Source organism: Mytilus californianus, unplaced genomic scaffold, assembly GCF_021869535.1.
Source record: "Mytilus californianus isolate M0D057914Y unplaced genomic scaffold, xbMytCali1.0.p SCAF_9, whole genome shotgun sequence".
NCBI classification, from domain to species: domain Eukaryota; kingdom Metazoa; phylum Mollusca; class Bivalvia; order Mytilida; family Mytilidae; genus Mytilus; species Mytilus californianus.
In genome coordinates, this window is record NW_026262745.1 from 33,696,179 (window position 1) to 33,711,209 (window position 15,031).

Below are 15,031 nucleotides of genomic sequence, written 5' to 3' on the forward strand. Positions count from 1 at the left end.
CCATTTCTCTCTTACTGAACAAACTGGTCAGTAAAAAAGATTTTATATACGATTTGCTGTAAGAAGTGTATAGCAATCGGACTAGAGTTTTTGAAAAGTGGTGGTCCACTTTAACCACTGAAATTTTGCAAGGACTGACACAATTTCGGTATTTTGCAGTAGAAATAATATTGAGGACCAGCAGATTTTCTTCAAGGACCACCAGGGAAAAAAGATTTTGAGAACTCTGTCATCCTAAATTTTGGCCCTGTCCTCATTTTTCATTCACATGTCAACATACTGGGGGAGTCTCTATCTATATAAAAGTAGGCTCAGACGTGCCGCTGGTATAGGTAACTTTTTTTGGAATTTCAAATATATCAATCGAATGCAATTTCAAGGAGGTTATATACCAATGGGTAGAAATTAATATGTCAATCGGTCATAAATTGTCTTCTGATCTATTTTCCTAATAAAAGGAATGATCCCATGTGGTTAAAGGTCTAGATAAGATGTCATGATAGCTGTGAAATATATATAAATGAGTTTTGATTTTCCTTTGAAATGGGTAGGGATTTTAGCATAAATCACTATATGAATAGGGGTTGTTTTTTTAAACACCAGCCGGAAGTCTGTACCTTATTTTGTAGGTTAATACTCTCTCCTAAAAATGTTCAGAATGATGAGAAAAATTAGGGTAGAAATGTTCAGAATGATGAGAAAAAAACAGGGTTCAGAATGATTAGACCTAATTAACTGTCCATTTAAACCAAAACTGTCAGACAACTCCGTATTGGAGTTATTTCCCTTAAATGACGTTTACTATTTATTTGTGTATTTGCTTGATAAATTGAAAACTATAATAAAATAGAGAAAAACTTATTAGAGGCTAAAATGATCAGTAAGACGAGATCAACAAATTAGTATGCCTTTTAACAATTATTTTGTGTTTTTGTTTGTTATCTTGAAAACTATGATAAATAGAGGGAAACTTTGAATGGCAAAAATAATCAGTAAGATAAGATCTACAAATAAGTCAAACAAAGTGGAAATTGTCAGTCGACTCCTTAAAGGTAGTTAAATATTGTCCTTAAATTACGATATTTACTACCTTTTTTTATGTTTTTGTCTATTATCTTGAAAACTATTTTAAAAAGAGAGAAACATTTTGAATAGCAAACTGATCAGTAAGACAAGATCTACTAATAGTTCACTAAGATAAATTGTCATTTCACTTCTTACAGGAATTATTTCCCTTAAAAGGTTATTTTTGTTTACAAATTTTTGCATTTTTTGCAAAAACTATAGAAGAGATAACCTGTCAACAACAAAAATGATCAGTAAAAAAGAGAGTTTTAGCCATGAATTATTTCTAGTCTGCAATGTTGCAGAGTGACCATTTTTTAAGATGCACATACACTCAGATGAGCAACACAGGCTCTATATGAAAATAAGGAAATATGGTATGGTTGCCAATGAGACAACTATACACCCAAGTTCAAATGAATGGGATGTAAGTAATTGTAGGCAACCGTACGGCCTTCTACAATGAGAAAAACCCATACCATACCATCAGCTATAAAAGGCCCAGACGTGAAAAATATGAAAAAATTCAATTGAGAAACTAACGGCCTAATTTATAACAAAAAATTTACAAAAAAACAATTATGACAGACATGCAGCAATGTTTATAAGGTCTATATCTCATAAATTATGCATTATAAACACAATATTTGTCATATTTGTGATGTGGTTGAATCCATTAAAAATTTACATGCATAATATGTCAATCTGTTGGTTTACCATTGACCTTTTCCTTAGTTTAAGAGTTCATTCACATATAAAATAATCCAAAAAGTGCAGCAGGTTGAAGTGTGTCGTTTCTTAAAAATACTTCATTTTTATAAGCCAGGTAAGGCTCTATAGCACTTACAAGTGTAAACAATTTTCTGACATGTCTGAAGATAATCATCTTTGGAAATTCATGGTTGTTATTTCCTTGCTCCATTACCTCTGAATCAATTTTGTTTTGGTAAATATGAAACAAAGACCAGAGGGGGATTTAGGGGGGGGGGAGGGGGGAACTACAATATACAAAGAATTACAATATATATAGACATTTGTGAACCAAGCCTTAGTATGTTTTGTATGGAACTGGATACTTGTATGTTCTGGATTTCAAGATGGGCAAATTGAATGAAAAGAACATCTTTTGGTACAAAGGGTCATTTAGGAGCAACACTATTATTGTTAAATTTTAATTATGCATTAGATATTGTTTTTATTCAGTTCCAAGAGGTTAGCATGTCAATTTATCTTAAACAGACATAAGGTCTCATATATATCTATATTTGTTTGAATTTTTATAGGATAGTGATACTGACAGAATCAGAACTGATAGATTGTAGTATGTAGTTGTGACCAATTTTAAAAAAATCAATTTAATTTACATTTTAAAGTACCATTTCTATTTTCAGATGACAAGACTGAAATTATATGTAAAACAAGAAGATGCAGACCAGGATCGCTGGAGAGGAGAGTTTGTCGAATACCTCATTCCAAAGGCATTACCTCAATCCTAATGATGAGGGAATATTCCCATAACCTCTGTGAAAAAGATGTGACCTTCGGAGCTGACAATAGAGGAAGACTATGGACTGATAGTGGATGTGATGGACGGTTTCAAGTCTGTTATACTACAAGGAAAGCTGGTAATATATATATTATTTTGTTTTATACACATGAAGACAATAATTTTTATGCCCCACCTAGTGGCAATATGTTTTTCTGTGCGTCCATTTGTTCGTCCGTCTGTCCGTTCGTTGGTCCGTCTGTCTGTCCCGCTTCAGGTTAAAGTTTTTGGTCAAGGTAGTTTTTGATGAAGTTGAAGACCAATCAACTTGAAACTTAGTACACATGTTCCCTTTGATATGATCTTTCTTATTTTAATGCCAAATTAGAGTTTTGACCCCAATTACACAGTCCACTGAACATAGAAAATGATAGTGTGAGTTGGGCATCCGTGTACTATTGACACAATCTTGTTTCATATATATGCAAGAGTATTTAACAATTTTTTAATGCACTAAAAAGCTGATAATATTCTCAGTTGCCTTTAGGTTAATCACATACACAACAGCCCTTGTGGATTTTACTTTTTCCACCTGCCCACAGTGGACAGCCCACCTGTGCCCACTAAAGCTAAATCCCCTTTATTGTAAAAATATTGATTACAAATGCTTATATGCTTTTTTTCAATTGATTGTAATTGCAAGTCTTTTGGTTCAACAAAAGAAATTGCATGCCCATTCCTATGGGTGGACAGAGTGGACAAGCTAAAAATTTTGCCCACCTAGTGCCCACTCCCACTGAAGGCTGGTGGACAAAGCAAAATCCACCTGAGCTGTGGTTTATGTAAAGTACCCAGCTTGCTGTAAATTTGGAAATGTTTGCATGCATTTATTATTGTGATTGTTGAATAATGGACAAAAATGTGATATAATTAGTTATTGTAATTTAAGAAAATTTTGCATACAAACAATAGTATCAAAATTTGACATTCAAATTTTTTTTTATGCAAAATCTATACATTTTGTATTAAAAACTTTGCAAAAATTTTAGTAACTGATATGCATATATGAATAAAAAATTCGTAAGGGTTCAGCGGAACCCAGTGTCTTGCCTACTTTTGCTGTTAATCGCAGGCTCAACAAAAATGAGGAAAAAAATTAATAAAAATATTCCTCTCTATACTATCTTTTGATTGTAAGTAGCTTCTGATCACGTTTGGTAAAAATCCAGGATAATTTATGAATCTAATAAATGTTTTAAAAACTTAAACTGCAGACTGTATGTAATGTTGACTGGAAGAAAAACTAAGTCCATTTATAAGTAAAATACGGAAAAAATGGAACAAATTTTATCAAAATTTTCTTCTAGATACTAGCTTTTGATCATAAACAAGCTTCTGTCCAAGTTTGGTAGAAATCCAGGATAGTTTAAGAAAGTTATTTAAATTTGAAAAACTTTAACCACAGAGTGTATATTTGTGGACGCTGCCGCCGACGGAATGTAGGATCGCTATGTCTCGCTTTTTCGACAAAAGTCGAAGGCTCGACAAAAAGGAGATGTGGTTGTATGTCTAAAGAGAAATGGGGGTATACATGAATATGACAGCAACCCAATGACAAAAATAACCAAAAGACATCTAGAGGGCAACATACGGTCTTCAACAATAAACAGGTGTCTATTCAATCTGTCAAGCTTTGAATTGTTCTAGACATATAGTGAATGAACTAACAGAGGTTACCAAAGATCTGTTGTCAAAAGAAATTCCCTAAAGTACAAAGGAACATTTATGCAATTCCTGAATTAATAAAGTAGAACAGGTAACAATATATAATTAATGATGATAAAGTAAGAGAAATATTAAGTTGTGTTTCAAACTGTAAGAATGACAACTGTTATTTATCCCCCAAAGGACCGAAATAAAATGATATAACTACACCAGTAGAGTTATAACCTTATCCTTTAGTCTGTTAAGCGAAAATGAGGCACATGAATCAAAATACAACATATAAAATTGCTTTATAGATGCCGACCGGCAAGACCCTCATGGGTAGTCAAGGTCGTTAAAAACCCCCCTCGTTGCTTTATAGATAATTTTCCCATTTGAAGTTTAGTTAGGATCTTTATCAATAAGTGTATTATAGAAAACAACAGACCGAAGACCAATTCTAAAGCTTAATTGCTTTATAATTAAATCAGAAAAAGCTTGTTGTGAATTCCAACTTTTTAAGCATACTTTCAAATTTTGTTTTTAAATTTGGTAAAAATTTTGCCCAGTTTATGCTATTTTCATCCCTGTTACAAAAGTTTTTTAAAAGTAATTATAGTGTCATTTGTATGATGAGAGGTAAAAGCAAAAATGAATTTATCAAATACATTGAAAAGTGGACACTTCATTAGTAAGTCCAATTAAACATAAGTGTGAACCAATAAGGAAAGGAAAATGTACAATAGGAAAGGAAAAGTCATCCTGTTTGTCTTAAGTTTTGGCATGTGTGAGAAATTCTAATATCAAGCTCTTCAAAAGGACATTAATCACCTTAAATGTTTGATAAATTTAGTGTAACTTTAGACGAATAATCTTCATTGGTATGGTTAGTAAAATTAGGATTATTTAAAGGGAGAATATGTCAACTTGCACATATTGTTGAAATTACCTTTTGAGCTCTTAACAGAATGTGCAAGATTATAAAAATAGAATAATGCATAAAAAGGTTTCTTGGATATTATTGTTCATTTCCCAAATAAGTGGTTAAAAATCACGAGTATTGTATTCATGTGATGTGAAATATTTGGAATATCTAATGGTTCTTTTATTTCTTTTTAAGAAAAGGGATAAATATATGAAGATGAAATAATGATAATTGTAATCTATAATTTCAGTTTGTTTTGATGACAGTGAATGTGGAACTAACGCTGAGTGTTCTGAGGGAAACTGTCGCTGTATGAAAGGATATTTTGGAAATCCTTACCATCTCTGTGAAGGTACGCTTTATGAAAGTTATCAAATAAAGGAGAAAATATGATACCACCACTTTTTTTGGCATCTTGAATTTAAAACTCATAAAAGTATTAAAAACCCTTCATATAACAATGTTCAGATGTTCTTTAAAAATAAGGAGATGTTTTATTTCCATTCAGACAATAACAGGTCACTGTATGGCTTCAACAATGAGCAAATTCCATACTGTATAATAAGTTATAAAGACCCTGAGATGACAAAATGTGGAACAATTCAACAGAGATGACCAATAGCCTGATTTATAATAAAACACTAAACAATAAAACAAATATTGTAGACAGTGACCAATGACAACTACTGGATAACAGGTTATTTGCTTGACACAGGCACGAAAAGAATGAGGCAGTGTTAGACATGATTGTGAATGCTAAATCCCCCTTACTTGGGGAAAACTCTCAAAATCTGTTGGAAAGGGTTTGTCTCATCAGATCTAAGCAGAAACAATTAACAAAAAGACATAACAAATAGAGGAACTAATTATATGAATACTCAAAGTATCTGAAAGCTAGTTCAAAGCCCAATTTTAACAAATGAATAAACAATATTCTCCCAGACAAAAATATAAATCAGTACACCCCCAACAGATTTAGTGTAAAGATGTCATAAACAGTCTGAGAAAAGCATGACCTTGTGCAAAACCAAAATATTAGTAAGCAGAGGATTAGAACCATAAGTTTGAATAACTAAATAACAAAAATATAAATCAGTACACCCCCAACAGATTTAGTGTAAAGATGTCATAAACAGTCTGAGAAAAGCATGACCTTGTGCAAAACCAAAATATTAGTAAGAGGGGATTAGAACCATAAGTTTGAATAACTAAATAACATAACATGTAAAGTTATGTAAAAAAATACATGTATTAAAATAAAATCAATGTTAATACCAGTATTCAAAGATTGTACTACAATATTGAATTGATAGCCTGCTTGAATAATAAAATTGAGAATGGAAATGGGGAATGTGTCAAAGAGACAACAACCCTACCATAGAGCAGACAACAGCCGAAGGCCAATGGTCCAATAAGTTTATAAGGCTCATATCCTAATTAGTGAGCCTTTTAAACAACATATGATGTGATATTCAGTTCAACAGATACACCCTGTCAGAACTCTGTACATATTCTTTTTAGCTTTCTCTTACGCATTTGAATTTGAGCTTTAGATATATTGCATTTAAGTGCAAAAGCATCCTCATTTTAAGATCTTGTTGTTAAGAATTAGATATGAGCAACAGCCATACCTGAAAAAAATCTTTTCCTTCAAGATGTCTCTTACAAAAATGTAAAGTCAGTGTAAAATATTTTTTTGTCTATGTAAACTGTGAACAATCCATTTTACGTAATATGTAAATTTCAGCATGTTTTACAATATATTTAGGTTAATACTGCTTTTTCTGGGCTATTGTGTCAAGATTATATAATTCTGTTCATTTGTCAGTAGGAATTATTTTGTATAAATAGATTATTAATACACAATACGTTTTTGTGCAATGCCTGTACATATAATTTTAATTTGTAATCCCTGTCTATTATTTTGTCCAATCAGCATGGGGGTTTCCCAGTTACTGCTGCATGTGAAATCTCGTTTACTAATTGCTTTTTCGCGATCATACTAATTAACCAATCAAATTTAACATTGCATTTTAATTAACCAATCAGCGCTTAATTAACAGGGCTTTTGTTTTAGGCACAAGCACATAATTATTCTGAAAGCAACGCTTGCTTTGAGCAGACATTCAAATTTTTCTGGGAAATAATTTTACGTAATATGTAAATTTCAGCATGTTTTACAATATATTTAGGTTAATACTGATTTTTCTGGGCTATCATATCAAGATTATATAATTCTGTTCATTTGTCAGTGAAATTAATATGACTTACACAGATTGAAAGACTTTGCTATTTTTTGCAATTGCAAGGGCCACATAATGACTATTATCATATCTCCCTCTTTAGATAAGATGGCAGATGATAGTTACATGTATAAGTGTTTTTCCCTAGTGTGATTATGCAGGTTGGTCCCCCTTGTAATACTTTTGGCACCATCCTATATCATGTAAAATTTCTTAGAACTCATGACCACCGCACCATCCTTTAGTCAACCCCTCTCCCCCTATCCTTCAACAAAAATTCTAGGGAAAACAATGTATGTATAATTAATAAATTATTCTTTGTTCTCCAATTTAGAAATAGTCTCTTGTAAGATGCTTTTATTTTATTTTCAGATTTATGTACCTGTTCTGCATATGGCGATCCTCATTACAGACAGTTTGAAAAGAAATACTTTACATTCAATGGCTTTTGTAAATATACCATGACAAAGTTCCACGATCCTCACGGAAATTGTTCTTTTAATATTGAAGTAAAGAATGAGCAAAGAGGTAGTAGAAGGAGAGTTTCCTATACCAGACTTATAGATGTATATATGTATGGTATGAAAATACAACTTCATAAAAAGAAAAAAGTTTATGTAAGTAGATTGTGTTTAATCTACAAGCTTCTGAATGAGTTATGACACATGTTTATGACACACTTGGCAGCTGAACAAGTGGCATCAACTTTTTTTACCTTCTTTTTTAATACAAAAGAAACACTAAATCAAATAGTGCAGGAACTTTTTTATGCATGTCATTAATTGTGAACACAATTTTATTCTATACCATCTTTCTTGCTCCCCATTCCGACCTATCTATCTCCTGCTGCTTACACATAGGCCAAGAGTGTTTCATGCCATACTACAATGACTACTTGATCCTGGTTTTCTATCTGCTTTCCATTTTTCTATCATAGTTCCTTAGAACATGTTCTGATTACCTGATGAACAAAATTGTGACAAATATCATTTTTCTAAGAAAAGAAAATTTGTTTTTCATTGAGGATTTTGATTTTTGCTTGATTTATTTACTAACACTCATATCCACTTCATTAGAAGTCATTAATATCTAATATTGTTGTGGGTAGGCCTAAATTATCTTGTCAAGTGTAAAATATGAAGTTTAATCTATTTTATACTAAAATATTTATTTGGACTATTGTGTACCTAAGTATTTTTTAATAGTTTTTCAATCTGTTACAATTATTAACAGGTGGACTTGAATTATTCATTGATGCGATAAATTACGAAAGAGAATTGTTTATACATTGGAAAGGTGTGACCATATTAAAAAATATATGCAAGATCATTTGAAATAATACATATATAATGGATTGTACATGAACTTAGTAATAATTATCCCACAAATTTAAAAAAAAAATCTGAAGGGGAAAATGGTCTTTAATGATATTCTTATAAAAAAAAATTTGTGAGGAAACAAGTTATGTTTTTGAGCTTTAATGTGAATTTAGTATTCCTATGATGTATCTTTAAACCATGAAAAAGTTTAGGTGAAAAGATTTATAAATATATACTTCTGTATATTTTTTTGATATAAATTTGTACTTAATTTATCATACGGTGTTTTGAGTATCTTAGTGTTAAACGTCTCACCTGTAAAGACTGTCTTGAATTAGTTTATGATCTACTTTGTTGAGAAATACACGAACTTTAGTGTAACGTAAGGACTTGGTAGGATACTAGCATTGTAACGTCATTCTATTATTTTAGTTGTTACTCTGCAGCTCAGTGTGTCTATCATTATATACAAGTATACAACATTCAACTTTGTTTTCCTAATCACAATTTGCTTCTTTGAATATCTCAGTATTTTAAGTTGGAAAGTTTTGCCTCACCTACGAAAACTGTCCTAACAGATGTTAATTAGGAATTACTTTGTCACCATTGTGATCAGCAGTTGTAATTTTTTCCTAAATTGTATTAAAAAAAAGGAGATGTGGTATGATTGCAAGTCAGACAACTATCAACCATAGAAAAAAGAATAACAATGTATTGTAAACAACTTTAGGTTGACGTATATCCTTCAATGATGAGCTAAACAATGCCATGTATTACACTTAAAAAGGCCTCTAAAAAGCCGAAAATAGAAACCATTCAAAACAAAAATTGAATGCAAAAAACTGGTAAATGTAAATCTTTGACCAGAAAAAGCAGATTCAGTTATCAAAAGATTTGCAGTAAAGGTGCTAAAAGGTATTGCAAGCTTTTTATAAAGTGTTTATTGGCATCTGTTTTGAGTGCAGCACTACACATTATATTCCTCTAGTAGTTATAAACACAGATTGGACCTGCAAAGAAATTACAAAATATCATTAAAAACATTTATAAACTACAAATTTCCTTCTTTTTCAGCATTTATGTACAGGAATGAGATCCTCCCATTTATGGTCTTTGTTTTATATAATAGAGGTTATTCATAAAAAAAAAAACCCAAATATTTAATATTATTCTGATTATTTTCATTCAAAGAGAAGTCCATTTAATAAGTTTTCATGTTTGAGTGATGTAGCACTTTGTATTTAATCGTAATATTATTAAAATTCAAATGTTTCTCTTACTACATAATTTTCACATACTACAAATATATAGTATTTACAAAAAAGGTTTTCATAAGGAAGAATATAATATACATGGTATAATTTTGATGTAATAACAAGTTCTTTACTGAAATGGTTTATAATTAATTTGCAATAAAAAAGATCTTTTCTAAAGCTTCCATGCACAAAAATAAGAAACTAAATGATAAAACTTACATATGTTACAATCTAATGTAATGCATAATATGAAAAGATAGATTTTTTCTAAGAAGTAATAATCATTTAAGTATTTCCTTATGTATAAAACATTTTTGTTATTGTTTTTGTTTATATTTTTAGATAAACGGTTTATTACAATATATGCCAGTAAAACTTGTTGACCAGAATGTGACAATCTATAACACAGGAGAATATGGCCGTCTGGTCACAGGGTGTGGTGTATCAGTCTTGTGGAATGGCAAGTCTGAAGCTATTGTTATGGTACCTAGAAAATATGGTGCAAGTCTGACGGGTTTATGTGGGAATTGTAACGGGAAAGATGATGATTTAGTCACACGGGATGGTACAGATGTGTCAGGAAAGAGAAATTATGAAGTGCTTATTGGTGAAAGTTTTGAAGTTAAAGATGACACTGGTTTTCAAACAGAAAAGTTAGTTTTGTTATGATTTTTATGCTAGACCGACTCTATAGATAAACTCTTGTCCATTTGTCTGTATGTTCCGTACCATATGAGTATTTGGACCATATAGGTATTTTTTGAATAAATTATATTCTCCGAACTAAAGTTGTCAAAAGTTACTTACTGAAATCCTTTATCTATGAAATAGTGCCTGAATCTTAGTGTATCTGTTGTCTTGCCTTCGCCTGCATCATTTAAAGCATCTTTATCATGTTAATCTTTTTGTCTCTAAGTGAAACCACAGGCATTTAGGGCATAGATTTTATTTCTCAGTGTTTAGATTAGATATAGATTTTTTTTCTTACAATTTCAACTTTTTTAACTGAATAGTTCAAAATATCTTATTTTCCACATTAGAATAGAGGGACATGACATATTATCTATACTGTTATTTTAAGATCGTATGAATAGGAGCAGAAACACATGAAATAACTAGAAAAGAATTTGAAATATTTAAAAAATTTGAATTTATGGAAAACAAAATAAAAACGAAGGTTCAATGCCCCCAAGTGCCTGTGAGTAAAATAATTGACTCCTTGTTTAACGATTCATTTAGATATTTCTTCAAGTAGTATTTCAAAGTCGACATAGTGTTTTTCATAAGGTAAAATCAATAATGACCATATACTTATGCTATAATTTTAACATGAGAGTAAAATTCACTTTATTTCATTAATCATGTGAAATTGATTTAATATTTTATGAAAATGTCAAACTTATTTGTTTTTAACAATTTTGTATTTAAAGATGTGAGACCAAGGCAATGGATGATCCCTGCACAGGTATCTTAGACCAGTATGTAGAGAAGATGGAATATTGTGGTATGCTACATATCAAAAACCAAGCACATAGTCCCTTCAGAGACTGTATTGAGGACCACCAGGACTTAGCTGAGACTTTGTATGCTTCTTGTAGATATGATGTCTGTGCATACTACCATGATGTTCAGCGTAGAAATAAGATCGTTTGTGAATCATTAAATAGCTTGGCTGCTGAGTGTGAATCCAGAGGTGTAATTGTCAAATGGAGGAGAGAAAACTTTTGTCGTATGTATTGGTGTACAAAGTATATATACAGCCTTTGTATGGGCTTCCCTTATAGAATTGCCCAAGTTTGATAGTTCATTTTGATAATTAACAATGATGACACAATTGATGATCGTTTAATATCCAGTGGCAATTATTACATACATATTATTGACAAAACATGTAAATGTGATATGATTATGAACCCTGCTTTGTGCTAACTTGATTTTGCGAATGCTAATTAAAAAGGTTACAGTTAGCAGGAAGACAACCTTAGGGCTATTCCATTAAAATGTATGTGAGAGGGTTGGATGGGACTTCCAAAATATCCCTACAGCCAAGAACCATTTTTTAGATAATTTTGCATAATGGTAATAAGACGGATACTGAAAAAAGACCCAGGAACCACATTCAATAATCAAACTTCCCTTCCTACCCTCCCACATACATTTTAATGGAATAGCCCTTACTTGGACAAGTTATTCTGACTAAGAGCTTATCTTTGCACTTACTCCTCAATATTGTGGGCTTAGAGGAGAAGCAGCAAATACCTATTTTTAGGTCAATGGTTTGACCTGGACAGGTATTCAACCTACAATCTCTCACACTTGATAAGAGCACACTTCCACAAACCACTGCGGTGGCTTTGACCCAATAGAAAAACAAGAAATCCATAGGATTTGTCAATGATTGATTAAATTTTTATTGATCTCTTTCTATATTTAGAAATCATATTTTTGCGGTAATGGTTCATGACCAAAGCTTAAATTGCCATGCAATTATAATGTAACATTTGTACATTACAAGAGCTGAGCAAAAATTATGAAAAAACAACACTAATAGGATTTTCATGTTCAATTAGATATTTGATCAGAGTGAAAATTCCGAATTTACAGAATCATATTTTATATGTCTTGACTTTAAGTATTTATTTATTCATTTGTCTGATTTTTTTTTAAAAATCAGTTACTAAATCATCAATATCTATTTCAGCACAACGAAATCAGTACAATTCGTAGCAGTATGCTTATATAATGATTTAATGTACAGGAATAAAATATTTTATTGTATAGCCACATAATATTTTCCACAGCATGTATTGAAAAGCCAGCTTGCAATATTCTATGTATTTTCTATTCAAGCTTTGTAATTCCATAAAAGGGTTATTGCATGTATATTGTTCAACATTATCCCTCGTATAATATATATTGCGCTTGCAAGCTTGTGCAATATTAATAATATCTAATATTCACCAATATTGAAGCAAATTAAAGCATATGATCACATATGATCTCATTATATGGTTATCTGGATTTCTTCCATCCAACTGGAAAATCTTTGCAGCGGGTATTCATATTTATTAGATGTGAAATCACAACTCCATGTGATAGATTGCCACATGTGCTTTACGTTCAATAAACCATTGCAACAACTTCTTGACAAATCTGTAGTTGCCATTTTGCAAGACAAAATTTCTTCTCCTATCCATTGCATACTCTCTTTCTAGTGGTTATTCAAATTTCTTGCCCTTGTAATGTTTCTGTTAGGTGGAACAAATATACCTTTACAGTAAAACCTCTTTGCAAAGCCTACTTGATATATAATTTATTTTTATTGTTCTGAATATGCATGACATAATTGCTACAATTCTAAATCTGAAAATACAGTATGAATGACCACTGTAACTATTGTCTATACTAAGTTCTTAAATTTTCCTTTGATATTTCTTCATGATAATTTTCCATTTTGCCCTACACAAGTGATAATGGTTTTTCTCAGTGGAGTAGAATGAGAATGTATGACGTCATATCCCTATGTCATTGCTGTTGCTTAGGAAAAAAAACAATTAACAGATTATCAATGGTCTTTCACATTTGAGGATGTTTCACAGCTACATCTCGTCTCAGTGCTTTCCCCTGTCATGTGATTGTTTGAAGAACCATCGATAATCTATAATTATAACAGGTTGATTCTAGGCATTTATTATATTACAGGTACAGGTCAGAACTAAAGCTGTCCAACAACAATTTGTCCAATTTTTTTTATGTGAATGAAAATAAAAATATAAGTGGGTTTCCTGGCATATGTGTCAACTTCATAGACAAATTCTTGTGTCAGCATTGTTACACGACTTCAACATGAGATGTTTCACAAATGTAAGTATTAATCCTTTCAAATTTGAAGATTTCAATGACAGTTCCTGTCATTGAAATCTTCAATGACAGTTCCTGTTTTAGCACTGTCATGCCCTCCAAACATGAGATGTTGAAAAAATGTAAAATATCAATCCTTTCTAATGTGTAGATTTCAATGAAAGTTTCTGTTTCAGCAATGTCATGCCCTTCAAATATGAGATACAGTACTGGTGTGAGTGGCTGTCCTGCAACATGCCTAGATCCAAACCCTGATCCTGCCAGATGCTTGTTTCCGCCCACGGAAGGATGTCAGTGTTTGCCTGGCTTTGTTAGCAGTGGTGATAACTGTGTACCGGTTGATGATTGTGGCTGTCAATCAAATATGGGTTACATACCTGTAAGTTATATTATCCACAGTATTTTTTAACGGTATGTAATAATACATTCCATATGTATGTTTGGATTGATTGATTGATTGGTATTAAATGCCACTTTCAGCAATGTTGTGCTATTTTATTGGTGGAGAAAGCAGGAGTGTCCAGAGAGAAATACCAACCTCCTGTGATTTTGGCAATAAGAGTGAGGGCTTATTGCATTCACCTTGTCTGTTTGTTTGTTAGTCCAACAAATATTTCTGTCACACTTTTCTCAATTACCACTGAATATTTGGTCAGCAGCTTGAGTTATATAGTGAGAGCAGTTTTGGTAAATTTCGGACACCTACTTTCTGTTTTCCAATACTTTGAATTTCAAGTCATGGTACGCTTAGCAGGACAACATGTGCATACATTTTTAAATTGAAGTTTCAATTGATTCGATTCTTGTACATCCTTGGCTTTCAAACATTCGTTAAATGAGCATTCCTGGTGAAGGTAAATCAAGAATAGCCCTTTGGATGCATGAAATTTATAAAGTGTTGTTTTCATTTCTTTGTTGTCATAATATTTTTGCCCTTGCAACTGAAATGTTGTACTATTAAGAAATATTTGTTTACAGGTAGGGAAGTCTATGATGACATTGGATTGTTCTCACCTGTTGAAATGTAAATTTAACAATGGAACAGGATCATTGATTACTACACCAATTAAATTACATTGTAATAAGTATGCATCATGTGGTCTGAAAGGAGGAAAACCTAGTTGTGCCTGTAAACAGGGATACTTTGGTGATGGGGAAAACAATTGTTACCG

General features: G+C 31.7%; 1 protein-coding gene across 1 annotated transcript in view; it reads left to right on the top strand.

The window, feature by feature from the left end:
- LOC127715066 (zonadhesin-like) overlaps positions 1-15,031 on the top strand; it is a 131,544-nt gene that overhangs the window by 20,999 nt on the left and 95,514 nt on the right. The window contains exons 2-8 of the mRNA XM_052221082.1: positions 2,457-2,690; positions 5,431-5,532; positions 7,796-8,040; positions 10,341-10,651; positions 11,429-11,727; positions 14,036-14,238; positions 14,838-15,030. Of these exons, the coding sequence (XP_052077042.1) occupies positions 2,457-2,690; positions 5,431-5,532; positions 7,796-8,040; positions 10,341-10,651; positions 11,429-11,727; positions 14,036-14,238; positions 14,838-15,030 (1,587 nt within the window). The remainder of the gene's footprint in view (positions 1-2,456; positions 2,691-5,430; positions 5,533-7,795; positions 8,041-10,340; positions 10,652-11,428; positions 11,728-14,035; positions 14,239-14,837; position 15,031) is intronic.